This window comes from Cucurbita moschata, unplaced genomic scaffold (assembly GCF_002738365.1).
Source record: "Cucurbita moschata cultivar Rifu unplaced genomic scaffold, Cmos_1.0 Cmo_Scf00030, whole genome shotgun sequence".
In the NCBI taxonomy this organism is placed as follows: Eukaryota; Viridiplantae; Streptophyta; class Magnoliopsida; order Cucurbitales; family Cucurbitaceae; genus Cucurbita; species Cucurbita moschata.
Window position 1 is genome coordinate 2,019,134 of NW_019268546.1, and position 27,196 is coordinate 2,046,329.

The window sequence follows — 27,196 nt, forward strand, 5'->3', positions numbered from 1 at the left end:
CGAACAGTGACAATCTAGAGGCGCTGACTCTAGATGGCGCCTCCAGATTGTAAATTAAAAATTAAGGAGTCTCAAGAAACCGTACACGACAATTGTCGAGAAAAAAAGAGGTATTCGATAAAAAGAGGTATTCGATATCTAAGTAAAAAGAAAGGTATTTGATGCATGAATTAAGGTTAAGTTATTGTTTTAACTAATATTATTTTTTCTTTTTCCACAGAGGATCATCCAAATGCGAAAGGGATGTGGATTGTGTCATAGGAGTAGGAGAAGAAGAAACTCCTATGACATCAAACACTTTTGAGCAGTACTATGTCTCATAACCACCACCAGAGATGTTGGAATATGATATGTTGGAAACGCCAACCAGGCAAAACGTCGTCACGACTAAAGAAAGAGAAAGAGAACTTCATTTTATTCAGAAATGATTTAACTTGACTACAATATCTTGCCTCGTGGCCGAAGGACAAGGACAAATGTGAAATGGAGGTCGAAAAAAAAAAAGTAATGACCAACTTAAGCAAATTGCTAACTCATATGATAGTGACAAGGTGCACCTCGTAGATATTTTTTCACATAGATCTAAAAGGTGAGCTAGGTGAGCATTTTCTTATTTGCTTCAATACCAGAAGATGAGATATTGCACCAACGAGGACTCACCTTAAATATCACAGGAATTTCTAGTTTAAACAAGGAAAGAGGGAAGGAATGGAGCGAGATTTCTCCCTATTAGGGGTTAGGGACGGGATAATCTCCGTCCCCATCCTCGCCTAGTTCCCTGACCCATCCTGTCCATTTCTAAGTTTTATATATTTCCAAAGATGAAAAGAATATTATATATTCCATTATAAATTTCAACCGGTTTTATGTGTTCCAATAAATTTAATGTATTGCTTCCATTTTGTGTAATAAGTTTTTTAACGGTTGCATTAGTTTTTGGGTGAATCTGGAAAAAATAAATGAAAATTTTGGTGGGGATGGAAACAGAGAAGACTTCCTTGTTCCTGTCTCTTTCTCGTAGATATGTTTATACATACAGGGAAGAATGAGTGATTAATCCGACCTCGGGGTTGTTAAAGGTATTTTGGGATTAAAAATGATTAAAAAATTGAATTTACATATGAATTAAGTATAAAGTATAGTTATGAGTTTAAATATTATATAACTAAAACTCTATAATGAGAGGGAGATATGCGACGAACCGTTTCGGACGCGAGGGGTACAACTAGAGTGAATTTGAGAAAACATTTTGGAGTCCGGGAGTAGTAGAAAAACAGCGTGCTGAAAAAGCCAAGGCCGAGAAAGATACCCTATTTCGTGTGCACGTATAATCCGAATTTATTTTTATTTTTATTTTTATTTTTTAATTTTCTTAATGTACAAGTTTCTTTCTCTCTCTCTCTCTCAATTTCGATTTTCTTCGATTTTGCGATTGTTCGACTGCGAAAAAAGTTTCGTGAATAACCCCAATACTGTCTCTTTCAGTTGATTTCCCGGTTTCGCTGGCTGAGTCTACTCGACTTTCACTTGATTCTATGGTAACCCCCTATGAACTTCATTTATTTCTGGTGATTTTCTGCTATTTTATCGTTTCCATCACTGTTTATGTGTTTTTCTCTGTAACTCGTTTGGGATTGACTAATTTGTTGGAATTCGGTGCATTACGATTGATAGAGGAACTCTCTTGGTTGATTTGTTCACCGGAATTTTATGAAATTTTCGGTTCTGATCAAATTGGATTTGAATTTGTTTATGTTAGTGTAATAAGATTCTTGAATTTGTGCTTATTGCTGTGTAGTTCAAAGTTTGATTTACATGGGGTTGATTGAGGAGTGTTCTTTTTTTCTTTTTTCTTTTGATGCTCTCTTGATACAGATGTTATGTTAGTTTGAATTCTTTGTTTATTTATTGTCTTCTTTTGGGGGTTTCAGTTTATGTATTTGAGTTGCATGTGGTGGATTTTCCATGGGAACAGTGGTTGGATTTGTGGAGAATGAAGGGAAGATTGTTGATAGCGGGATCCTGCAGGATGTCTCAACTCTTTCTCCAAATCAGATCGCCGACCCAGTTGTGTACAAACTTGTTCGGGTATCTTTTTTCACTTATTTGGTTTGAACTTAGAAGATTGATTTTCTTGTTTGATGGAGTTTCATTCTTTAGATACTAATGGCGAATTCTGCATCTTTGGTACAATAATGTCCGACCCATACCCGAGTATAATCTCTCGTGATTGAATAGAACCTCTAGGTCTTGAACTGTTTTTGGTGCAATCTATCCATGTTCGCAAGTTACTGATTGGTGGCTTTATAAGCTTTTAGCTGATAGCATCATTCTGATTGGAGTACTCTATGCAGGTTAAAGATACGATCATACTCATAGAGATGTCCATTGATGAAGGTACTGAATGGATGTCTGAAAATAAACATGTTTCAGATTAATATCTTTGGGGAAATAAGAAGGATGAGTTCAATCCATGGTGGTCATCTACCTAGGATTAATATCCAACGTGTTTTCTGTCAACCAAATGTAATAGGGTTAAGCGGTTTTCCGGTGAGATTAGTCAAGGTGTAGACAAGCTGGCCTGGACACTCATCCATATAAAACAAAGAAAATAAAAGGCTAATTGTTTCCTACTGTGAGGATCAAGAAAATAAGCGAGTTCTCTTATATCCCAATTATGTTTTGTATAGCCAGCATTCTTATGTATGTCAAGTTAGTAACACATCAGGTCGGATTGTCACTTTGGTACAGTGGAACAACCTTTCTAAATTTTTTTTTTTTAGATAGCTTAAAGACAACATGCAATTTACATCAGGTTTGGTAATTTCGTTAAAAATCCTCGAATATCAGTGGAAGAAGGTACATGATCTCATCATTTTCATAGTGTTGTAGTGGAGATTGCAATACTAGTATCAATTGCCTTTTCCTTTTCTTTTCACATTCCACAATAGTTTTCATTTAAACTTCTCGTTCGCTTTGTATGTCAATCTAGGTTGATGGTGATGGCAGATTCGTTCCTGCCACGGATGATGAAGTAATGGAGGTCGAGGATTTACTTGAAGATGACAAGAGTGAAAAAGTGGAAGATGCAGGACAAATTGTTGAATGCATACCCACTGAAGGCACTTTATTTGGGAAGCCTCATGTCGAAATTTCAAATGGTTGTTTTTCCTTTCGGTTTTGCCTCTTTGTTTTTTGCTATTATAATTACTCCTTAGTGTGTCCTTTGTAGAATAGGATGTATTGAACACTTTCAATCTTCAGTGTGTTATTTTTATGGGGAGTGGCTTTATATCGTGCTTAGATTTTCATTTTTACTTCGTCTGTCAACCCTACATTCTCAAATAATCTTCTCCCATTCTTGCTATAGGTTGCTAGTCATATCATATAAACATGGTTATGATGATCATATCTGTTATTCGTCATGTGCATCGATAATTTTATACCTTTTGAGTTGCACTGGTCCAATTGGATTGTTCATACCTTAGAAAGATTATACACACTTCATGTTATCAACTTGGCTCAACGTGTTCCTTTTTTTTTTTTTGTTGACTTTGGCTTATGATGTCTGCATTATTGAGATATGGCAGGTTTGCCACAATCTGAAGGTGATGCAGGGTATACTGCCCGATTGGAGGTACAGAATTTGCTTTCTTATGATATGAAATGTTTTTATTGCTTGGAGTGCTAAAGGAAATTTGTTATAAGCTATAGTAATTGTTAATATTTCTTAGCGTTCTCTGTTTATGGATTTCACTCTCTTCTCAAGAAATCTTTAGATTTTCGTCGTTTTCTCCTAGTGTGAAGTGTGTTTTTTAGTAGCTTCCTTATTGAGTCACTAATAATTTAAACTGATTTTTCCTTTCAATGTCGTGTAGTACATTGAGGAGGTATTGCAAAAGGTGAAACAGGAAGAGCGGCTTCGCTTAGCATGTGGATCGCTTAACTATCCTTCTGCTTACGTGGATGGAGACAGGAAGGGTTCTGATCAGCATGGTTCGCTTGTTACTGATGAGAAGTTCCAATCTCAAATTTCACTGCAGGAAATTTCTCACTGCTCTCCAAGTTTGAATGAGAATCATGAGAATGAACATGGGAGTCTGGGCAATTTCTTAAAGCATCCAGACAAATCAGTGGAATCCGAATCCTCAGATGCCATTTGCACGACGTCTAAGCCCGAGTTTTCCATGTTAAAGGGGGACATATGCCTGGATAATCTCTCAATCAGAGAGCTCCATGAATGTTTCAAAGCAACTTTTGGGCGAGACACTACGGTTAAAGACAAATCGTGGCTTAAGAGGAGAATTGCTATGGGATTGACCAACTCATGCGACATTCCAGCCTCATCTTTTATAATTAAGGAAGGCAAGTTTGTTGAAGAAAGTTCCCAAAATGTGGTGGGCGTGTCCACCATTCCAACTGCAGAAGCTTTGAATATTGAATGCACTGGTTCACCGACAACTTATTGTTTGGAAACTAAGGACCATCATCACGTTGAGGAAATTGAACTTGATCATGGAATTGACGACCAACACGAAGAGAGAGCTGCTGTTAAAAGAATTCGGAAGCCCACCAGGCGGTATATTGAAGAGCTTTCTGAAGTGGAGTCAAGAGAGTTCGTCCCAAAGGTGATAAGTTTGAATAAAAGTTCTGTATCTGATAGCGTATCTGCTAATTCTATTGAAAGACCTAGTAAGAAAGTCTGTTCAGATAGGGGAAGAACTGTCATAACAAGATTGGATTCACTTGGTGGATCTGGTGTACAAGTTCCATGTGTTTCGAGAGTTCGAAGGAGTCGTCCAAGGAAAAACATTGTAGCCCTTGTGGTATGTGTTTAAGCGTATTTAAGTTAACATTTTCCTTTCTTCAGTATATGGATAGGGATCGAACACCCGAGTAGTTTAAATTTTTAAAAGTGACCCCTTCTTTTGAATGGCTAGGTTATGGTTACTCGTACTGATAATTGTTTGGATGGCTTCTGACTGCTGGGTTATTCTATTTTGTTGGCTCAGTTTACCCTTCCAGATAAAGATCAGAATCCTTCGGTCAAGGACACGAATGAAGTGGAGGAGAAGAATTTGGAGGAGAAGCCAACAGATTCAGGCAATGCATCAGATGATAATGCAATAATTGTTCCAACACCAAAAGGTGGATCAAGGAGGAAGCATCATCGCGCTTGGACTCTTGTCGAGGTCATCAAATTAGTGGAGGGCGTGTCGATATGCGGGGCTGGTAGATGGTCTGAGATCAAGAAACTTTCTTTTTCATCGTACTCGTATCGTACATCAGTTGATCTCAAGGTGCTTTTACTCGTAAACTAAACCAGAATTCCCAAGATCGTAGGGGATTGATTATCTTTTATGTTTAGCTGAAAATAGGTTTCGATTTTGTAGGATAAATGGAGAAACCTGCTCAAGGCTAGCTTTGCGCAGACGCCTGTTGGTGAAGGGGTAAGTGTTCGATCGAATATCACTGGCTGTTCTTTGATTATCGTTATGTTATATACTTTAATCATCATTTTTGAATAATCAATGTAGGTGAGTTCTCGGAAACATGTGTCGGTGTCAATTCCAGAACAGATCTTGTTACAGGTGAGGGAGCTTGCTGAGATGCATGCTCAAATTCCTCCTTCAAACCATGGACAAGGCAAATTGGGTGGAGTTAGTAGTGGGAGCAATATGCACGAGATAAGTCCGGCAGTGTGCTTGTAACATTGTAAATAACACAAGCTTGTCTTATTTTTTTTTCACCCCTTGAAAAACAAACCAAAAACAAAACTCTTGATCTGAATCCTGTAGCAACAACTGTTCGTTGCTCGTGGCGAATTATAGGAATTTCTTGAGCTTTGATCATCAATTTTTGTTTACGAGATGCTTTTATGGCTCCTACAACTTCTTAAACTCCACTTGTGCCTAAATTTCTGATGTAAGAGCCAAGCTTGTTTTGGATCCGTTTAGCTCCCCAATTGAGAGGCAGGGCCAGAAAACATGGTTTGATAACTCGATTTCGTGTCCGAATAAGATCATACGAATATGAACCCATAATGCATCTAGGCTTCTTCCTTAAAGGCTTAAAATGTGTAAATGAGAGAATTACCTGATCACAAATGCTAAATACTGTCACATTTCTCCAAACAAGAGATCATACTTGTCAATATATCAGCCAAACACAAACTTGGATGAATAGAGTTCAAATATAAGCAATACATGATTTAATTTTATATTATCGGAGTGTTATTAGTTCCCCATTATTATTGGAATACCTACATCTTTCTCAAGTTATCCAGCCTAGCCTGCAAGTCACTGTCAATTCCAGTATCTTCGGCTTCTGCTTGGGCAACCCTATTATTTGCAGTTGACACTGACACAGAAGCTGAGGGTGCATTCACAAGCTGCATGTGAGCAAAAAGATCGTGTTTAAATTACCTTTCCCACGATAATATATGGACCATTGTGAAAAAATGTGGGCATGTTTACCTCCGAGTTGATATCAATTCCAATCTCGTCAAGCACCTGACTTACAAGCTCTTCTGTCTCCTCTTCTTCTTCATCTCCTTCAAAAGCATCGTCAAGAGCATCTGCCATCATTTCAGATGTCATTTCCATCTTCTCATTCTGCCTCTCAAACTCTTGCATTATCTTCTGCAATGCCGGCAAGTTCATCTGCCTGTTCATCTGGCCCATTGCCTTAGTAACACCTTTCATGGCTTCTCCCATAGCTTGAGTTGATTTCAGAGTCTGCAGAAGCAAGCAATTGGAGCTAAATTTGAATAATCACAACTGTAGAAATTGTGTCATTTGATTAAAAAACAGCTATATATCTTTATGATCTAAAAAAGAACGTAAGAATTCGTTTGAGAATGTGTGTATGTATATACATGAGAACGTTTAGTAGTTTTTTTTAACGTTGAAAACTCCTCTTACAATGATGAACAGTTTCTTCAAATACACAATGACATTTCCTCTTTTTAATGATATAGCCCACTTGTTTCATAAGAAACAATGGAAAATTATAATTATTTAGTAGCGCATTTCAACAGACTCTGATGCAGAATGAGACATATTAGATTTCTTTTGAGTTCTTGGTACTTAGAGAAGTGTGAAATTCGTGAATCCATTATAGGAAGAAATTCAAAAAACCATGAAGCTAGAAAATAGAATTCCCTCAAATTCCCAGCTTTGTTCAAATGTTGCTTTTGTGAAACAACAAAACTAGAGGATGCGAGTGATACTAAACTAATACTAAAGCAATTTGTTATTTGGTTTTAATTACGTGGGAAGAAGACTATATGGCTTGTAAAATGATTCTTTTCTTTTCATGTATTCAGCACATAAGCACACCTGACGAGCTGTAGAAAATTATAACCATAAGCTTTCAGTTAGACTTTCAGAGCTCATCTATCAGGAATGACTAAACCTCATCCTAGTACATGAAATCAATAATTGTAATCCAGAAATTTGTAGATCAGCAGTAATTGTATTTGCTCTGATGAAAATGAAACATGAGGGGCAATAATTCTCATGGTTTTGAAGAAAAGTGTACATATAATACCTGAATTCTCAAAGCCACACCCTGGAGCTGTGATTTTAGTTTATAGAACTTTTCAATCTGATGTCGTGTCCTGATAAGATCTTTGGCCATTATTTTAACAGCTCCCTGAAAAAGACAAATCGAATCAAGGAATTTGTGCGGAGTTGATGATGACAATCCATCACCCTGCCTAAAGAATGAACAGAATGGAAGGCTAGCTTTCGACTCAAAAAGTAGAAGCATGCTTACTTCCAGTACAACTAAAGAAATGCTGTCACTGAAGATGTGTCGATGTTAAAGTACAAGTTCTAAATTACTCAACTCACCATCTGTCCTTGTTTAGCATTTTTCTTTATCTCGACAATCAACTTCTTTTCTTGAGACTGCAAGCCTTGTCTTTCCCGTTCTATTTCTCTAATGGACTTATCTAGCATCCTCTTGTTCTCCCGCAGAATCTCTGCGCAGGAAACCAAAACAGATTTACAATCTCGAGCCGTCTATTCTAATTTACGCGCGAATTTACTTACACAAGTTAAAGCGCATAGAAAAGTATTGAATCCTCGACATCACGAGCAAAATTACAAGTATTGAAATGACAGTTAAGTCATCCACATCAAATTGACGTTTCCAGGACTTAACTCCAGAGTTAGAAATTCATCACAAGAAATCACGCTATCACAAGAACAAAGCTCCGGAATAGAAATTAATTGAGAAGGTAAGAACGCAGAACTTCATCCACATCAAATTGACATTTATAGGACTAAACTCCGAGAGAAATTCATCACAAGAGGTCACACCAACATCAATAACCTATCTCCTGAATATGCATAATTCGAGAAGGTAAGAACGTTAAGAACCTGCGGGAGTTTTTCGGCTACCGAAGAGGAAGCTCATACTTGATCGTCAATTGACCAAACCAAAAGATTCGTGCAATTTCCGATCGCAATAAGCTTATTCCTTCTCCTCTTCACCTTTCGTTACTCTGCAAATCTCTCGCTGTTCAAAATCCGTCGACGAATTCCCCGGCGACGGTGAGCTCTCCCCCTGGAGGAGCCACCTTTTCTTCTGGTAGATCGGCAAAAGCAGTTTTAGACTTGTATTGATAGTTCGATTGAAATGTTGAAGGCCGAAGTCCTATATTGGGCCGTTTTGATTTTTGGGCCGTCTGATTGTTGGGCCGTTTTGATTTTTGGGCCGTCTGATTGTTGGGCCGTTTGATTATTGGGCTTTCAATGATTGGATCGTAAATTCAGCCGTATGGAGATGAAAATTCCCTAGGCCCATAATTATTGAACCAAGTGGGCCTCGATACAAAGCCCTCTCAGCAAGGAACTAACCATATTCCTTCCAAATCCCAACGTATAAGATACCTAACTAATTTTTTATTTTTATTTTAAATATTGCTTGAAAAATATTTTAAATGCATAAAAAAATATTTTCGATTGGAGAGGATTTGGCTATGAAAAATGGTAGACCCCCCGATCTCGTGGGACCGGGACCTATTAGGACCCGGCCCAAAGGGAATTGGAAATAAAGAGGGAGTAAGAAAAGATTTCTCCTCGTTAGTTATGACCTAGGACCGCCAATTCCTAGATATTGTCCTCTTTGGGTTTTCCCTTATAAGCTTCCTCTGAAGCCCTTCGAGGCCCAGCGTCCTTACTGGCACACCACCTCGTGTCTACCCCCTTCGGGGAACAACCTTCTCGCTGGCATATATAGTCTAGTGTCTGGCTCTGATACCATTTGTAATGGCTTAAGCCAAAACCCATCACTAACAGATATTGTCCTCTTTGAACTTTCTCTACTTTCTCTTAAAGCTTTAAAACGCGTCTGTTAGGGAAAGGTTTCCACACACTTATAAAGAGTATTTCGTTCTCCTCCCCAACCATAACCAATATGGAATTCTCACGTGACATACCATTCTCGAGAAATATATTCATATTTCTACGAACTTTTAAAGGTAATCTCAAATATGAGTAATTTTTGTTAAAAGCATCAAAGATTAATTGATTGTTTTTATTTGAAATTATTGATTTATCTGATTGATGATTAACTTAGATTCTAAATAAGGATATTATAGTAATTATAATGAGAAAAAAAAAACAAAACTTTAAAATGGTGAGGACATCAATAATTATATAATTAAAACCCTAATCTTTTAACAATAAATCATTAACAATCTTATTAAAAAAAATAAGAAATTTAAAATTTAAAATATAAGAAAATTGTTGAAACAGATTACATTCATGATCCAGATCAATAGGAAAGAAAATTCGTTTTTAAACTCCTGTTTTGCTCCACAACATAATCTGATTGAGCCTACTTGTATGACTCTAACATGCAAATCTAAACACAAAAAATGTAAAGAAACAAGTTCATGGCTTAAAAACCATAACATACAACTCTTATTTTAATATCTAAAATCTTCCCTAAAGCAATAATATTCGGTAGACAATATGATCCTCACAAACTCTCCGTATGGAATTTAGATCCCGATCGTCACAAAAATAAATAAAAAATTTCACGAATATGAAGATTGAAAGAGGTAGCAAGGAGGGGAACAGAAAAAACTTCACCGACCCACCTCGCACCTATTGAGGATTGATGGGAGGGAGTCCAATATTCGCTAATTTAAAGGATGGTCATTAGTAGCAATGAATACATCTCGGGTACAAGGCCTTTTGGGGAAGCATAAACCAAAGCCACGAGAGATTCCACTCAAAGTGGACAATATCATACTATTGTAGAGAGTCGTGATTCCTAACAGCACCGTGAACATCTCTAATCAAAAGTTATCGTTTAAAAAATTGTAAGTTACCAATCCGAACAAATGGTCAAATCTCGGATAGAAAAGTCAAGCAACAAATTTCAATATTTATTTTTTTAAAAAGTGAATCTCAATTTTGACCAAAACTTGTTTATAAATAAATAAATAAATGTTCAAAGAACAAACCATTTTTGGGGCCATATCAATTTTAGCAATGATTTGGATATAGAAACCGTGTATATTTTGTCTCTTTGTTCTATATTAATTATCATTTTTTTAAATAAAAAATTATTTATTAAATTATATATTCCTAACCCAACAACCCATTTTTAACCTAATCGTCAGGAGACAATAAGAGCTATAATCGGGAAAATTATTCAATGACGCTGATACAATACTACTGATTTTTAATAACCGTCAAATGTACATTAAAAAATATATCTTGCTCTCGTAATTATTGAATAAAAAATTATTCAATTTTACCATTTATATCTCCTACATCTAACAGTGTAAAATTGTCAGCTTCATTGTGACAGCCTCATCTAATAATTTATATCTCTACATGTGTCAGTTTTACAGTGACAATCTCATCCAATAATTTATCTCCCCTATATTTAACAGTGCATAAGGGTCAGTTTCACTGCGACCGCTTCCTCAATAATTAATTCCGTTATTAGCGGCAATAGTTTCTGTTAATCATTTGATTTTAGGTTATTATCGATTAAAATTGCGTTCTTTCATAATTGAGTATGAACCCTATGCCAACTTTTGTTAATGGAAGTCGCTTTCTCCACGATTTTAATGCTTAACAAATTATAATTGTCGGTTTGAAGCTCACGCAACGATTCATGCATTGAAAATAATCAATGATTCGTGTATTTAGATTTTTTTAAGTAAAAGACGTAGATATTTTAAAAACTTCGGTATAGGTCAAAGAATATTATTAAATCTTTTGAAAGATTTAGGGATATTTTTTTTTAACTTATTATTATTAATTTAACTTATTTTTTAAAAAATAAAATAAAAAAAGCTGATAACTTTAGTTATTTATAGTTAAACAAAAATAAGAAATCTTCTTGGGATCATAAATAAAAATAAAAATAAATAAATAAAACTCATTTTTTCTCTCCACACCCACATTACTTAAAACGCACCGTCTTTTCTTTTTCACAAAGCTGCTCTGTCGCCATTCTCTTTTACTTTTTTTCTTTTCTTCTCACTACACCCACATTTTTCGTTTCCCATTAAGGCCCACCAGAGAGTGCCTGAAAGTGAAACGTCGCCCTCGAACTTGGAGGGCAGTTTTGTACTTTTAAACGACACGGTAATATAGTTGCACGTGGCATCGAAGTACAGGTGTCAGAGCACGAGTGGTGGAGTTTTGTATTTGTTTTCGATACTACAAAAATGATTTTGTAACCGTTGGATTGAAATTGACAACTTTTGTGCGGTGGAGATTTTGGTCCAATCAATTATTCTGTGATGAAGATCAGCGGGTGGATCCGAGCGCACGTGTGCATGCGCGACAAGGATGGGACACGATGGCCCAACTCGTCACGTGCGGAGGAAGGAGAGAGAAATAATTTTTTATTTTTTAAATCAAAATTGGTAACCAGTTACCGTAGCACGCTTGGGTGCCAGACTTTGGGGCCCACCACCTTTATTTTCATTTATTACGTCATCAATTTTATTTATTTATTTTTTTCTATTTTCTTTTAATTTTTTTGGATTAAAATTAAATAAGATTCTCCTTCTCTATAATATCCTATATTTTATTTTTTTTTTCTGTATAATTTTGGCGGTGTTTATTAAATTTGGGTCATTAATTAGGGGAGTAAAAGACACGTGTCTTGGTCTAGTAGGTATACTTTTAATTAATTAATTTAATAATTCCGCTTCTTCACACCATTAATATCAATCAAATTTTAGTTAATTCAATTAATTAAAACTTATTTCTTAATATAATAAAAAAAACATTATATCATTTATTTCTCTCTATATATAATAATTTTATAATATAATTATATTAAATAAATGTTTATAAGTGTGGAGATGCGGGCTTTGGAGTGGGACGGAAACATAAACTTGTATAACAAACAGAGAGAAATCTTTCACCGTTCTCTCTCCCTTTCTTCATGAATTAAAAGGACATCTTTAGTCATAGAATCAAATCTCCACCCTATTCATGCATCATAATATATTTTAAAATAATATCTACCTAATCAAAAGTATTAATATGTTTCATACATGAACGTTTAGTATCCGTGTATAATTTATATTCAATGGATCATATAATATATAAATATATCTATATTCCTGTGTTTATTGGTTGGTCAAATAATAAAACTAAATAGTGTATCCAACTATGATGACATTGACATTGGTTTCGAGTGGATAACTCCAAATATCATTTAAATACTTAATTAGTGATATGATAGGTTACATCTAAAAATACTTAAATGCTTAATTATAAAGCTAATTCGAATCAACCAACCACGTTAAAACTCACTCAAATTATTATTACAATCCCGTTTCGAAAAAATAATACTATTTTGTTTTGATACGAGACTTTTTAATTAAATATATTGTAACCAGTTGAACTATATTTAAGTTGATGGTTTACTAATTCTTTTAGAAATCTAGATACGAACAAACATTGAAAGTATAAGGATCATATAATTAGTCTGACACAAAGGTGTATAGTCTAGTAATAATGGGTTCTTCTTGTTGGTTCGCCGATGGTTCTCTTACTTGCTATAATGGCTGAACACCAACCAAGAGGGAAAAACGAATGGTTCAAGAATCCATTAGTTCCAAGCGGACTCATGGAGTTACTGCTTAACTCTAAAGACCGCAGCTAGGAGGTGAGGGAGTCACTTGTCTGGTCTTGCGGTGCACTCACTCTATTGCGAGAACGAAATGACGTCCCAGGAGCAATTCATGAACAAAAAAAAAAAAAAAAGCTGACATTTTAAAAGTACAGAGACCAAAATAATATTTAAACGAAGAAGTAACGGGGAAATGGAATAATTGAAGAGAGAGGAGAAATATGAGAAGCAATAGACACCACAAAGGAGAGGCCCCTAGGCAACATCCTTCGATCCTTGGTTTCAAATAATTTGGGCAAAACAAAAGGGAATTAAAAACCAAATGAAACGCAGATGAAGACAGAAGTGACAAGCATTTGGTTTGGACAAGTTTCAAAGCCAAAAACAGAGGGCCAAACCCAAATGGGAGTGCCCCTCTATGAGTCAACATGAATGGACAAGCCTATAAAGGGAGCCACAAGTGCCATAAAACTGCTTTTGGATAGGCTCACTGGCAGGCGCTTGTGCATGCATGCTCGCTCACTCACATGCATGCCCAACCATTTTAACCTTTCTTAGCTACCACTCCGAGGTTTCTGTGGCGTAGGTGACGCAATGTCTTGCTCGTGACTATACGCTTTTGTGAAATTCCACGTCGGTTAGAGAGGAGAACAAAACATTCCTTATAAAGGTGTCGAAATCACTGACGGCAATATGTAACGAGCAAAAACGGACAATATTTGTTAGCGGTGGCTTGGACTGTTACAGTTTTGTTGGGATGGTTGGAGAACTATGTGAAATATATAAGCTGGAATGTAAATAAATGGTACGAGACAAAATATCCAACTTTTATGACCTCGAAGCATTTTTTTGTTACGATTGAAAGTGATTTTTCACTGAAATCAGTCTTAGAGGTATTTTTTTTCGAACGTTGTTTTAAATTCATTATGACATCGATAAAATATCCAACTATTGTGGAAATATAAAAATGTTCGATCTCGTAACAACTTTCGTATCTTTTTCAATTTCATTTATTCTCTTTTAACCGTCTAAATTTTCATTTTGTTCGTGAATTGAAATGATGTTCGTGGGGTTTTATCGTTAATAAGTGACACCAAACGTAATCATAAAATTGTGACGTTTGATGTGACGGGATGAGATACGATTTTTTAGCTCAAAATTTGATTAGAAATGGATTGGTGTAAAAGATAGGGTTAAATCTATAAGGGACAGTCCTCCAAATCTAAATGAGATAACAAAATTCATTTGAAGCCTATGAAACTTTTGACTCTAGGGCTATAGTAGCCTTTCTTTTCCTATACAATTTTGTTTCTTAATTTAATTTTTTTTATAAAGACAGACATTGTCGTGTCGTCTAATAGATACAAATTATTATTTTTTTTTATTAAAAGTGACGATACGGAAAGTTCGGTCGAAAGTTCTATCAGTGTTAATGTAACAACCCATATCCACCGCTAGTATCACAGTCAGCCTCACAGTTTTAAAACACCCCCTTGGAGCCATGCTGACATACCGCCTCGTATCTATCTCTAATGCCTTTGTAACAGTTCAAAGTCACTCCTAGCAGATATTGTCCGTTTTAGCCTGTTATGACGTTGCTGTAAATGTATGGAACGGAATAGAACTTTATTTTAAAGATATGATTTTGCCATTATGTTTAAGATGGGACATAGAATTAGTTGTGAATAATACAAAGAAATGGGTTGGGATTGGTTATACATAGCCCTCTCCCATGTGGTTTTGTACCTCTTTTTCAATGTTTTTTTTTTTTTTTTTTTTTTGCAACTCCCAATAAAGTTATGTTCCATTTCCTTCCCTCTTGTTAATTTTCAAATTTGCTATGAACCAACCAAGTACCTTCCTTCCATCCAAGTGTAGTGGTTGGTTCCTCGATCCACGCCACCGAGCCGTTCCAAATTTTCTTGGACCATTGATATAAGTAGTAGCTAGATTGTAACAACTCAAGCACACTGTTAATGGATATTGTCTGTTTTGGTCCGTTAGGTATGACCATCAGCCTCACTGTTTTATATAAGTAGTAGCTAGATTGTAACAACTCAAGCACACTGTTAACGAATATTGTCTGTTTTGGTCCGTTACGTATGACCATCAGCCGAACGATTTTATATACGTAGTAGTTAGATTGTAACAACTCAAGCCCAGTGTTAATAGATATTGTTTGTTTTAGCCCGTTACGTTTGATCATTAGTCTCACGATTTTAAAACTCATCTACTAGAGGGAGGTTTCTACACTCTTATAAACAACCTGAGACCTTACAATCCACCTTCGAGACTCAACTCTAATACCATTTGTAACCACCCAAGTCCACCACACTAGTAGATATTGTCCACTTTGGCCCATTACGTATCGTCATCAACCTCACAGTTCGCGTATGCTAAAAAGTGGTTTTCACATACTTGTAAATAATGTTTTATTCCCCTCTCTCGTACCTACCCACCAATCTTGTTTTGATTCATCCTAGAATCATATTGTACGGGGAGGAATTCTGCTATGATACCATTTTTACTGCTCGAGACTTCAACTTTATATCACGATTTGGAGTCCAAATTTAAGTTAACAGCATTAACGCTACAAACAGTAACAGCCCGAACGTCTATTAGATCGGTTTAAAATTTTTTACACCACAAAATTGGAGAGAAATTGGTTTAGTTAGGGATAAGAATGATGTGGAAGTTTGAAAAGATGTATGTTTGCAATATACTTTAGGTGAAAGTGGGTAATTGGAATGGGAAAAGAAACTCTTTGATTATAGAAGACAGCCAAAATTTGACATCAAAGGCTTTACAGATCAAAGCTTGGATCTTGTTGTCCACAGCTTTGGAGACCACTGCATATTAAACCACTCCTTTTCCCCCCTTTCTTTTTACTTTCTTTCTCTATTTCAAACATACCCTTTCGTTTTTCTCGTTCGACGACTATTCCATTTTTTACTTTTCAAAATTATGTTCGTTTTTTTATTCTTTCTTTACGACGGACTTCATCTTTTCGGGAGTGTTCAAAAAATCTGATCAATTTGTACTGTTCGAGTTGAATTGGGTTCAAATAAATGAAAATTTTTTACAGTACAGTTATATATAAAATTTACTTTATCCTTTTCAAGAGCTCGAGCATAATTCAGTAGTTTCGAATATTTTATTGTAGAAGGTGGAGTGCAACTGGTAGAACATGCAAGACGACGTTATTGAGTATGTGAAGACGTGTCTCGTGTATCAATAGGACAAAGTCGAGCAGGACAAAGTCTTAAGGGCTTTGGGGGTCATAGCTTATACCCTAAATATCACGTGAGAGTGTTAGAAATATGGGATTAATTTTTTCTCAAATTTAAAAAAAAGTAACCAAATAGTAAAATTTGAAAAGGAGATAAAATCTTAAATTATTCTTCAAGTAAACCCCAAGAGAGACTAATTCCAAAAGGCTAATAAAAACTTTTTTTAAAAAAAATTATTATTATTACAAAATTAATCCATTGGCGATTGCCTGATTGGTAGTGAAGTGCGTTGTTTCGTAGACGGGCAGTTCTTCGCGATACCTTTGGATACCGATCGATGAAAGATTATCCAATTCGAACAAATCAGAGCTCGAACAACTCACTGCATCTTCGTCGTCTTCTTCTTCTTCTTCGTCGTCGTCTTCTTCGTCTTCGTCTTCGTTTTCTACTACTCTGTTTATGTACACATCGCCATTGATCTTCTTTTGGTAACTGTTCATCAGATCTGCTGAAGCTTCCTCTTCTAGACAATGGTCGTTTCTGAGAACGTTTCGCATAGTTGTTGCTGCCGCCATTAATCCGAGCTTGTTTTGAAGGCCTTTGTGTCCGCAAGGCCGAGAATCTTCGTCTAGGCAGAATCTGACTGATCGCTTTGTGCTGCCATTGTTGATGAGTTTCTCGCCGTTGGATGATGTTTTGCTCAAACAGGACCTCGAGAATGACGATGCGGAAGAACACGTTGATCCTTGTGTGGATTTTGATTTTCTCATACAGGCGTCGGTTTGCTTGGAGGAATTTGTGAATTTCTGTTTCCTTGGACTTCCGCCATTGAAGAGCGAGTTCAGGAAGGTCGCGAGACGGCCTCCTGGAGAGATCGGCTGCTTCACTTTCTTTAGATCGCCGTAGATTCTTAGCGCTTTCGATTTCGTCTTCACGAAGCCGTTTTCATGCTTCGGTTTCTGATTAGGGATCGAAAATTTAATTTCGTCGCTATGGCCGTCGAATTCAGCCTTCTCTGTTCTAATCGGCCTCGGCCGATGCATTGTATAAGAAGACGACCTAGATTCCGATTCGGACGAAGAAAATCCCCCTCCTGAACTCGATTCCGAAGAACTCGAACTCGAGTTCATCAATTTCTTAAAATCACGATCGCGATGGTCGCGACGGTCGCGATTATCGCGATCACGAACATTCCTTGCCTTCCGATCGAAATCCGCCATGGAACTCTTTCGAACAACAACCTTCTCACTAACCTTCTTCTCCATCCACTTCTCAATCATACAAGCCCGGCGGAAATTCAACCTATCGTCTTCATCCTCCTTCATTGCAATACTCTGCTTCTTCCTCATAGTCTCTCTGTACAAGATGACCTTCTCTTCACCTTCGACGCCGTTGCTCTCATCAATGGAGCGGTAAATAGCGTCAAGCAGAGAAGAAGAAAACGACGGATTCTGCCTCCGGTGACGGCCGTGGCGATCTTGAGGCAGTTGCAGTTGCTGATCCCAAACATCCATGGACGAATAATTATATACAAAAAGCTTGGAATGCAAACAATGTTTAGCGTGAAAAGCTGGGAGAGGAACAGAGAGAAACAGAGAGGAAGGTATGATTATGGAGGAGAAAAACAGAGAGGAAGAAAGCGTTGAGGAGGGAGAGTGAAGAAGAGCATTAATGGAGTTCTTAGAGAGAGAAGAAAGGAGAAGGAATGATGAGAGGGGAAGGCCACGCCTGAGGATGAAACCGAAGAGGAAGAGAGAGAAAGAGAACAGAAAATGATTGAAGAGAGAGAGAGAGAGAGACAGAGACAGAGACAGAGAGTCTGTAAGGTTGTTCTTCAGAAGCACTTATAATAAGGGCGACGGCCATTCAGCGCTTGCACGGGAAGCTGGGAAAAGCCAGGTATGTATATATTATTTTATGATTTAAATTACAATTTTTTTTCATCAACTTTCAATTTCATATATTTTCTACTAAATTAATACTTCAAATTATTTCAATATTTCGAAATAATAATATTTTTTAATTTTTTTTTTGGAGTATTTCTTATCTTTTCTATTATTAGGATTGTTTTGATTGGAACGTGGTCTTGGTTCATTTATGTCTATTCCTTTACTTAAGTATGGCAAAAGTTATGACGTCCCTGGGGAGGAGAACGAAACACTCTTGATATGGGTGTGGAAACCTTTCCCTACTAAACCCGTTTTAAAGCCTTGAGGAGAAGGTTAAAAGGAAAAGTCCAGAGAGGACAATATCTGGTTTATATTTATAATTATAATTGGATTTAAATGTTTTAATTGTATTAAAGAAAGAAAAGGAGAGGGATTGGAAAAGAAAGTGATGATAGTTTGTCAAGAATTGTGAGCTACAAGGTTTAGGTTAGCGTAGAAAAGATGTGACCAAATGATCATAAGAGAGTGTGTTCAAGGCTACAACCTACAAACTCTAAACATCTTAGGCCAAAGTCTAAGCCAAGTTGGTTACTAGTTTAGTTATATTTTAGTGCCCTCATCAACTTGTTTCGCACCAATTCCACTCAAAAAGTTTAGTTAATCGAGTAAGGAAATGAGATTTTTCTTATCAATTGGATAAAGAATTCTGTAGTTTAACTGGGATTAGAAAATTTGTTGCTCGAGTTTGCCTGGCCTCGAGTGATAGATCGAATTCACACTCAACTGCGTCATCACAGCTGCGATGGGCTTCGGTGCCAGTTAGGATTGGTAGCATGGTCTTCTCTTAAGCGTTCCCGTGGTGGAGGAATGAGAGTTGCACGTTAGCACTTGACTTTCTTTTCCACGCGTTCTATGAAACGAGAAGCAAGACAATGGATATATATTATTAGCGAGATTTTAAAGTACTGGTTACAAGAATTCAAATTACCGTGGGTTAGGATGGGAAGAAATGTCCCTAAATCTCGTTTCACTCTAATGTCATCCCTAATAGTTAGCTACATTTGAGTTCATGTCGAGGGGCAAGAATTTAAGCAATGGTAGGTTAGGATGAAGAAAACACATCTCCACCCTCGTTTCACTCTGATGTCATCTCAAAATAAGGTCACTAGAATTTAAATTATCGTGCGTCGTTGCTTCACTCAATGTCATCCTAAAAAGCTAGCTAGACTTGAGTTCAGTTTTAAAGTCGAGAATCTAGAATTTAAACGATTTGGGTTAGGACGTGGAAGACACATCTTCAACCTCGTTTCACTCCGACGCCATTCCAAATAGCTAGCTAAGCTTGAGTTCAATTTTAGAGTCGAGGGTCGAGAATTTAAATTGTTGTAGGGTCGAGATACAACTTTGTTTGATAGTATTATATGTAAATGTTTTAGTATAGGTTAGTGTGTATTTGTGTGTGAGTAAAAAGGTCAACTAATGCGGCAGCTTCTCATTATAATTCTTTGGGCGCATGGGGCTTACAACTATTAAGGGATCCCTATAAGGCCCTAAAATTCAAATTTCAATTTTAGGGTTTTGCACTTTGCCCCTTCTCTAAGTTTTTTTTTATTTTTTAGTCCCTAAATCAATTAATTAAATTGTCCCTTTTGAGGGGTGCAAAAATAAAAAATAAAAATTTTAAAGAATTCATTCACACTCCCTTTTCTTCTTTACGTTCTTATTAGCTAAAGTTGGGTTTTAGGGTTTTATTTTCATCCGAAGTGTCTTTGAAACACGAGGTATCAAAAAGAAGTAAAAATAAAAGGCAGAAGAATGTTCACACGAAACATGTCTCAACTAGTTAAAGACATATATTGGAACAGTTCAAGTCCACCCGATATTGTTCATTTTGGCCTGTTACGTATCGTCGTCAGCCTCACAGTTCCTTCGTTCCCCACTCAAACTGATGTGGGATCTCACAATTCACCCTTTTGGGTGCTAACGTCCTCGCTGGCACACCGCTCGGTGTTTAGATTTAATACCATTTGTAACAGCCCAAACTCATCGCTAGCAGATATTGTCCGCTTTAACTTGTTACGTATCGCCGTCAGTCTCATAGTTGTAGAACGCATTTGCTAGGAAGAAGTTTCTACACTCCGCTCCGTTCCCCTCTCACAAACAAGAGATCAAAAACTCAAATCGCAACTCTCCATGTCAAAAAAAATTAAGTAAAACACGAGAGATAGCACATGACATTATTCAGTAGAGCTAGCACAGAACAAACTCTACTCTCTCAATCATTATATATGAAAATCTCATAAACCCGAACCATATTGAATAAAATTTATGAGTGCCCACCTAAACGTAACTCAACTAGTTACGTCACATATCTCCGCGCCAGAGACCGAGAATTCAAATCATCCCCCGCTCTCCAAATTTTTTTTTTTAAAAAAAGCTTAAAGTAAAACGAGAGGGTGCATGACATAGTTCAATCATGTCACTTAATTGTGGCCAAGTATATGGATCCTCAATCATGTTAATGTGACTTAAGTATAGAGAAACATGATCATCTCCCTCATTTTTTAATTACCCAAATGGGATCTCTCTTAGATCCAAATAAAGATTCATCATAGTGTTAGATTTCATCTACTTTGCTTTAGATCTTACACTTCATCAAACTTTGTGTTGTAAAAACACAACATTACCCACAAACACAAACTAATTATGCATTAATCCTTAATTAATGATCATAATGTTGAGCATTTTTTAATTTCACAAAGAAAAATTGTAACGGTGGAAGCCTACCACCGCTAGCAGATATTGTTCTTTTTGGGCTTTCCCGTGTCTACTATGAAAGGTTTTCTAACTTATAAAGGTGTTTCGTTCTTCTCCCAGCCAGTGTGGAGATATCACAATCCACCCGGAAAGGTTTCCACACTTTTATAAAGGGTGTTTCGTTCTCCTCCCAACCAATGTGGGATATCACAATCCACCCCCCTCAGGGCCTAACGTCCCCACTAGCACTCGTTCTTTTCTCTAATTGATATGGGACCCCCACGAAAGGTTTCCACACTCTTATAAAGGGTGTTTTCTTCTCCTCCCCAACCAATGTGGGATATTACAATCTAACCCCTTCAGGGCTCAGTGTCCTTGCTGACACTCGTTATTTTCTCTAATCGATGCGGGACTCCACCAAATCCACCCCCCTTCAGGGCCTAACCCAGCGTCCTTACTGGCACACCGTCCTTACTGACACATCGTCTAGTATCTGGCTCTAATACCATTTGTAACAACCCAAGTCCACCAATAGCAAATATTGTTCTCTTTGGGCTTTCCCTTTCGAACTTCACCTCAAAGCTTTAAAACACGATCGGCTAAAGAAAGGTTTCCACCCAGATGTTTCGTTTTCCTCCCCAACCAACCTAGGATATCACAAAAATAATAAAAAAGAAAAAAGATTAATTTGAAGAAACTAATCATCATTGGGTATCAAAGTAGAGAGATTTAGCATTATATAAACTTTGACATTTAGTTTCTAATTTTTTACATTAAAGATAAGAAATTTTAATCATGTATGTTTTAGGTTTTGAGTTTAAACCCTAAAGAGATAATCACTCCCAAAATTATTAATTATTTGAAACATACTCAAATAATGCCACTTCCAACAACAATCAATAGTTCCATTCTTGGGGTCTTTGCATGCTTACTAATTTTATTTTATTTAATTAATCTCTTAATTACCACCACTCCCGCTCTTTTTAGATCATCATACCATGGTTTTTAGGTCGAAGCATGCGCCTTCATGCGCACGGGAAAGAACTCGTGATCTTCTATAGAGTTGACTAATCCGTTATTATTATTATTATAAAAAACAACATGAAATCGCTCCCTGTTTAATCTCGTAATCTTGTATACAATTGACTTTTTAAATACGATTATTATCTTATCTTAAATTTGATCGAATATAATGTCTAACTCCATGATTCGGCGAATTTGAAGTCATTGATAAGGGTATTAAAGTAAATTATTGTCATCCAAAATTAGAATTAATACAAAAATTGAATTTATAAATATATATATATATATATATATATATATAATTGTTATTATTATTAATATTATTATTATGGGACAAGGAAATAGCTAGAATATTGTAACTGTAGTAGTTATTATCTCTTATATATTTTTAATAATAATAATAATAATAATATCTTTATTTTTAATAATATTTTGAATTATTTCTTTATATTTTAATTATTATTATTATTTCTTCAATTTTTGTAATTATTACTATTTCTATATTTTTTAAATAAATAATAACTATTTCTTTATTTTTTAATATTTGTTATTATCTCGCTAATTTTTTATAATAATAAAAATTATTTCTTTATTTCTTAGTAATAATAATAATAATTTATTTTTTTTTCTTCTAATAATCCTATAATCTCTCTATATTTTTTTTAATAATTATTATTGTTTCTCTATTTTTTAATTGTAACGGTAGTAATTATTATCTCTTATATATTTTTAATAATAATAATAACAGTATCTTTATTTTTAATAATATTTTGTATTATTTCTTTATGTTTTAATTATTATTATTATTTTCTTCATTTTTTTTGTAATTATTACTATTTCTTTATTTTTTAAATAATATTTATTTCTTTCTTTCTTTATTTTTAATATTTGTTATTACCTCGTTAATTTTTTATAATAATAAAAAATTATTTCTTTATTTTTTAGTAATAATAATAATAATTTCTTTATTTTTTTTTCTAATAATCCTATAATCTCTCTATATTTTTTTAATAATTATTATTGTTTCTCTATTTTTTTAGTAATAATTATTATTATTTCTAATGCGTACGTGTGTGATTTTAGAGAGAGAGAGATGTTAGTGGGTAGCTTTTATTGGGATAATAATTGTGGTTGTGATCATAAACACCTTTTTTTAATCTTTCTTTAACAAAGATGTGATTTGATTAACCTAAAAAATATGGATTACTATCAAACAAACAGCCTAATCCAAGTAATTAAACATGAAATGAAGAGATTATTAAATATTTATTATTATTATTATTATTTTAAAAAAAGTGAATTTGTGCGTGCAAAGGCAAAAGGGGATTAAATAAATAAATATATAAAGCATCTTTTTGTTTTTGTTTCTCACCCATCAAAAAATTCCTTTTTTTTTTTTAATTTTAATTTTTGACTATCAAATTGGATGATAAAGGTGAAGAAAGAAGCTATGGGTATGGGCTACACACCACCAAAAAGTTGCTTTTCTTTTGTTTACATATTCCTCCTTCCTTCCCAAAGTCCAAATTAGTTGGCTATCTCTAATTCATTACCTTTTCTTTTCGATTTACATTACAACCCGAAAAGGTTCGACCTCGAGAAAAGAAAAGAAAAGAATCGTAGAAAACATTTATTGGGTACGAAGGGTTTGTAAAACTTACCCTTTTTTGTGACGTTTGAATTTAGTTTCTATTTAGTTATTCTGCCCCGATTGTGACATGTTTAGCCTCTAATGTTTGAATTTGATATCTATTTGGTCTTTGGAATTTGAAACTCGAGCATAACTTCAGACACCAAACTTGTCAATTTTGAAGCTTCAAGACATAACTTTGAAAGACCAAATGTGTCGTTTTGAGAAAACGTAGGGACTTCAAACCCTAATGAAATAAAAGTGTGTTTTTACTGATAACGACAAGACATTAGCGTTAAGTTAGGGACCCAAAAATGAATTACAATCATAATGAGAAATTGATGATGGTGGGATGCAAGTGCAAACTCCAAGTGTTCACCACTATGCAAAATTAGATTAGACAAATCTCAAAGGGGTTAGAATATCATGTCAAATATGCTCAAAATTTAACTTTATTAATCTTTCAACTTTTATAAAGTTCATCATGCCCCCAATGGAATTACTTTTCCCTCTTGTCTTTTCCTTTAATTTCTTTTTTCCGTCCCCTTTCTACGTACTATCACAACCACCATTAACATCATCAACAAGCTAAAATATTAAAAGAATATTATTCTTGATCGTTTAAATTTTTTATTTTGAATACAACTTCGCTTTGTTGTATCATTTTAAACCAAAGAGCTAAAATCTATAAAAATCGTTTTAGAGAGTTCAAATCTGTTTAGATGCTATATTCATTGTCACCGTATATATAATAAATCAATTATGATGTCATTAATAAAGGAATAAAGATGACTACCAGCATTAATAGTTACTAGTTAACTTAAACAAAACTCTGCTAATATATTTGTTATCTCGTTCGAGATATCGGTTCAAATCTCCGACTTCATATTTGAGCTATAATCTTCAAAACAGTAATAACAAATCATTGATTTATGAAAAAGTAACGAAGTAGTTTTCAGCCGAGTTGCGAAGATGTATCGATGGAGATAAAGTTAGCTCTCACCACCTCCTATCCCTATCAGTCTGGAGCTAAGGTTAACTTTTACTATCCTTTGATTCCTACTGAACTATAGCTAATGTTGTTTTCATTCTTCTCCATGAAAGCTCAGTTCCAGAAAAAATGTTTGCATAGCTAATATTAGCTTTCGCCATCCTTTGATTCCAATAAATCTACAGCAAAAGTTAGTTTTCACCGTCCTTTGATCCGTACTATTTGATTCCTAAGAGTTAATATATTCGTCATCCACACATCAACATGGAACAAAAGAAATAGAATTCCAAGAAATAGAATTCACTGCAGGTCTAAGAACAAAAGAAATGAAATAGGATATGTAATATGAAAAACAGTGACCAATAGAATTCCAAGAGTACTAAGTGATGAGCTCCTAATTTGCTAATCATGAATTTCTCCAAATTTTTGGGGAATAAGAAATTTAGAAGGGTCAAATGGAAAAGCAGACCAAAAGCCCAGTCTCAAGAGATTCGTGGTTCTTGAACCTTCAACTTTAAAGAAAGTAATAGATATTTTATTCACTTAAGCTACGCAGGTCGCACGCTATATGCACCAGTTGTATATTTAAGTGTGTGAATATCCAGTTTAGAAGTTTAAGCTAAGAAGTTTGTGCATGGGAGTTATGTCAAAACCCATGGGTTTATCCGGGTTGACAAACCAACAGAGCAAACATTGGAATATTTGCATCTTTTGCCAAACCTCGAACTCAAACCTTCACCCAAACACTTTGATACAAAATAAGGTGTTTTAATCTATGGATTATTTAGATTTAAGAATGTTTTATTGTATTTTTTAAGTTTTAGAGAATTGCTTTTAATTATAAATTACAATTAGTTAGTGGTCGTTATGGTATTGATGGCTAGGAAAGTTACAACCTTTCAATTAACCATGTTATTATGAGGTTTATTTTCAAGGCTATAAATAGTCCTTCATTCTATTGATTTAAGATCATATTTTGGAAGGGAGAATAATAGAATTTCTATTTTAGTTTGTTGAGAGCTAAGTTTTTACTTTGCAAATTCTTGTGTTTAGAACTTACTAGCAGCCAGAGTCATTCCAGTAGTATTGATCAAACTTTTTCTGGAGTGATTCGAATCACAAGTTTAGAAACGAGTTTTCTTTACTCTACGTTCTTGATCATCAAATTAATTCGTTCCAAAACTTTCCCTTGGGTTCATGGGAGTTAGCCTAACTAATTAGAAATAAGGATTTCAAAAAGTTTAGGTTCTAAATTTGTGCAGTTCTTCACAAACTAGTAAGAGGCTGCTGATGATATAATAAAGTAAATCTAATGGAGTCCTATATGTGGAGCATAAAACAGGCAATTTCATAATTAAAATCTTCAATACCTGAAGCGAACACATCTAACCTCCCTTTTGTGCCCTGGTATGGATGTAGTGTAACCGTCTAAGCCCATCGCTAGTCGATATTGTCCTCTTTGGACTTTTTCTTCCGGGCTTCTCCTCAAAGTTTTTAAACGCGTCTGCTAGGGTCACCCATGTTCAATGGATATTACTATCTTGAGGAAGACCAGGGGGAGTTGAAGATCTAAAATAGCATTAAACTCCTGCTTGAAGCATAACAGAAGGGAACAATTTTTTAAAATCTGATAGAATGGAAGCACTAGAGAGTACATGATAAGAGTGTAAAATCACAACCATCTCATTCAAATATATACCTTCAAATCACAGGTAATAGATTTAAACTCATCTTTAGCTTCAGATCTTGGAAGGTTTGGTAGGTGAACGACTTACAGCTGATAGAATGGAAAAACAAGCTTGTACATACATCATTCAGATTCAAAAGGGAATGATTGAATTTAGAAGCCCAAAATTGAAATAAGAATAACATGAGGCAATGTCTCAGCTAGATTACTGTTATTCATAGCTCTACCGCACAAGTATTCTAGTTTTCTCAAGAGGCAGCTAGTGACAGAAATCACCAAATGTATTTACAGGACTAACTTGCCAATAGAACTATAAGTGGAAGCTTTTTAAAGGAATTCCACTCCGAGAGATAGGTCCCATTGAGGGACGCACTTGGAAGCAAACAAAATGTCAATTCACAATCCCAAAATTTCTTATTCTAGTTGCTAATTTCTGTAGATTCACTACCAGAACAAGAACACAAGCATATGAGATCCACATTCAGAAAAATCGGAGTATTCACCAACAGCTCAATGCCAACAATACCTGAAGTTAATTCGTCTGAAATCATTTACCTCCTAGGGAAACAAATCACAAGTACACAGGCTCCATAGGCTCACGTTCTTCATAGCCGGAAAATAGATGAAACTTCTCTGATGCAAAAATCAATTTCAAAGAAAAATAAGCCTACATTGATAATCGGAAACACTAAGAAACTATCCAGAGTTCATTTTCATCATCCGATTCACTCAAAATTGGAATTAGAACACCAATCAAACTGTCTCGCGACAGAAAAGTGAAGGAAACTAAAATCAATAAACGAAAACGTCACTACTCCGCATTTCCTCTGATTCTTCTTCATGCGTTCCTATAAGGTTTCAATA

The 27,196-nt window shown here is 35.3% G+C and overlaps 3 protein-coding genes across 7 annotated transcripts; 1 reads left to right on the forward strand and 2 right to left on the reverse strand.

The window, feature by feature from the left end:
- The first annotated feature begins 1,326 nt into the window (after nt 1-1,326).
- Nucleotides 1,327-16,490, forward strand: LOC111464283. 5 transcript variants are annotated; one of them, XM_023108423.1, is made up of 9 exons: nt 1,328-1,538; nt 1,976-2,088; nt 2,355-2,397; nt 2,993-3,161; nt 3,591-3,637; nt 3,879-4,826; nt 5,013-5,300; nt 5,394-5,450; nt 5,538-5,891. In XM_023108423.1, exons 3-9 carry the CDS (start codon nt 2,392-2,394, stop codon nt 5,709-5,711), a joined length of 1,689 nt encoding a protein of 562 aa, XP_022964191.1. In that variant the 5' UTR covers nt 1,328-1,538; nt 1,976-2,088; nt 2,355-2,391; the 3' UTR covers nt 5,712-5,891. The 5 variants fall into 5 exon arrangements, with proteins under 5 accessions (XP_022964193.1, XP_022964191.1, XP_022964189.1 ...); XM_023108425.1 differs by lacking the exons at nt 2,355-2,397; nt 5,394-5,450; nt 5,538-5,891 and adding exons at nt 13,302-13,307; nt 16,480-16,490 and having other exon boundaries at nt 1,327-1,538; nt 1,932-2,088; nt 5,013-5,336; XM_023108421.1 differs by lacking the exon at nt 2,355-2,397 and having other exon boundaries at nt 1,932-2,088.
- LOC111464285 (vacuolar protein sorting-associated protein 2 homolog 1-like) lies at nt 6,098-8,639 on the reverse strand. Its single transcript, XM_023108427.1, has 5 exons — nt 8,388-8,639; nt 7,857-7,987; nt 7,552-7,656; nt 6,477-6,737; nt 6,098-6,391 (listed from the first exon to the last, which is right to left on the reverse strand). Exons 1-5 carry the CDS (start codon nt 8,422-8,424, stop codon nt 6,263-6,265), a joined length of 663 nt encoding a protein of 220 aa, XP_022964195.1. The 5' UTR covers nt 8,425-8,639; the 3' UTR covers nt 6,098-6,262.
- A 62-nt stretch (nt 16,491-16,552) lies between the features above and the next one.
- LOC111464284 (protein BIG GRAIN 1-like B) lies at nt 16,553-18,304 on the reverse strand. The gene has a single exon (XM_023108426.1). The coding sequence runs from the start codon at nt 17,867-17,869 to the stop codon at nt 16,598-16,600; it is 1,272 nt and encodes a 423-aa protein (XP_022964194.1). The 5' UTR covers nt 17,870-18,304; the 3' UTR covers nt 16,553-16,597.
- Between the last annotated feature and the right edge of the window lie 8,892 nt (nt 18,305-27,196).

Bases quoted from the DNA above. Each gene is read 5' to 3' on its own strand.
- LOC111464283 (XM_023108421.1), top strand. From the start codon at position 1,966: ATGGGAACAGTGGTTGGATTTGTGGAGAATGAAGGGAAGATTGTTGAT. The intron at 2,089-2,992 runs GTATCTTTTTTC...ATGTCAATCTAG, and splicing joins TTGTGTACAAACTTGTTCGG to GTTGATGGTGATGGCAGATT. The intron at 5,301-5,393 runs GTGCTTTTACTC...TCGATTTTGTAG, and splicing joins GTACATCAGTTGATCTCAAG to GATAAATGGAGAAACCTGCT.
- LOC111464284 (XM_023108426.1), bottom strand. From the start codon at position 17,869: ATGGATGTTTGGGATCAGCAACTGCAACTGCCTCAAGATCGCCACGGC.
- LOC111464285 (XM_023108427.1), bottom strand. From the start codon at position 8,424: ATGAGCTTCCTCTTCGGTAGCCGAAAAACTCCCGCAG. The intron at 7,988-8,387 runs GTTCTTAACGTT...TTTCCTGCGCAG, and splicing joins TAGCCGAAAAACTCCCGCAG to AGATTCTGCGGGAGAACAAG. The intron at 7,657-7,856 runs GTGAGTTGAGTA...TGTCTTTTTCAG, and splicing joins ATGCTAAACAAGGACAGATG to GGAGCTGTTAAAATAATGGC.